The sequence below is a fragment of the Sinocyclocheilus anshuiensis genome, unplaced genomic scaffold (genome assembly GCF_001515605.1).
Source record: "Sinocyclocheilus anshuiensis isolate Anshui unplaced genomic scaffold, SAMN03320099.WGS_v1.1 scaffold108, whole genome shotgun sequence".
Lineage (NCBI taxonomy): Eukaryota > Metazoa > Chordata > Actinopteri > Cypriniformes > Cyprinidae > Sinocyclocheilus > Sinocyclocheilus anshuiensis.
Genome location: NW_015554071.1, coordinates 555,839 through 556,974, shown reverse-complemented (window position 1 = coordinate 556,974; position 1,136 = coordinate 555,839). Strand labels below are relative to the sequence as shown.

Genomic DNA, 1,136 nt, shown 5'->3' with positions numbered 1-1,136 from the left:
GACAGACAGATAGATAGATAGATAGATAGACAGACAGACAGACAGACAGACAGACAGACAGACAGATAGATAGATAGATAGATAGATAGAAGACAGGCAGAGGACAGACAGACAGATAGATATAGATAGATAGATAGAAGACAGACAGACAGATAGATAGATAGAAGACAGACAGACAGAGGACAGATAGATAGATAGAAGACATACAGACAGACAGAGGACAGACAGACAGACAGACAGATAGATAGATAGATAGATAGATAAGAAGTAGAAGGTTTCTTCTTAAATCAATTATTTGTGCTATATGTGTGTTTGTATTTTACTTAATATTAATGATAGCACATGAATAACACATACTAATAACACATACTGTGTATTAGACTAGAGTATACAGTATTGCTGACGGTGTGTGTGTGTGTGTGTGTGTGTGTGTGTGTGTCAGTGGAGGGGCTCTGTGACGGGATCCAGGCCGGGCTGGTGGATGTTGGGATCTGGGTGGGCACATGTGCTGATTATCCTCGCGGAGACGCGTCGACAGGATGGAACTCTGTATCCCGGGTGATCATTGAAGAGCTTCCAAAATGAGCTTCTCATCTTCAGAACTGATCACTGTCATCATCACCGTGGCAATAGAAGACATCTACCTTCCTCACAGAAATGGGACAAATTAAAGCTAATAGAGTTGCTTTGAGTCTGTGCAGTCTCTCATGTCTTGTCAGATTATTATTCTCATTTTGAAAGTTGTGGAATTCAGTATTCTCAATTTAAATAGTACAGACAATTACAAAATAGAAGCACCATGTTTTTTGGACACTACCATAATGAAACTTTTGAGAAAAGAGGAGAAAAGTACCTTGAACAATGTAAATATCATGTTAAATATGGTGTTACTATATGAGGTCATCACTGTACAATAATACCACCATTTTAAGGAGAGTCCAACAAAGACAATCCTTGCTTTGCTGATATTTATTTAGTGGCTCTTCCTTTTGTGCCTGGATGACTACAACTCATATTTTTGTATCCATTGTGTTTTTATTACCTATAACTATGAAGAAAAGTCAAGTCATGTTTGACCTCACAAATAAAAATGTAATGTGAAAACAAATCTCATTTTCTTGACTGTAATATATATA

General features: G+C 37.3%; 1 protein-coding gene across 1 annotated transcript in view; it reads left to right on the top strand.

Annotated features, from left to right (window-relative positions):
• Positions 1-1,002, top strand: part of LOC107668704 (collagen triple helix repeat-containing protein 1-like) — a 14,452-nt gene extending 13,450 nt beyond the window's left edge. The window contains exon 4 of the mRNA XM_016460672.1: positions 443-1,002. Within this exon, the coding sequence (XP_016316158.1) occupies positions 443-585 (143 nt within the window). The 3' untranslated portion in view covers positions 586-1,002. The remainder of the gene's footprint in view (positions 1-442) is intronic.
• Positions 1,003-1,136: the final 134 nt, after the last annotated feature.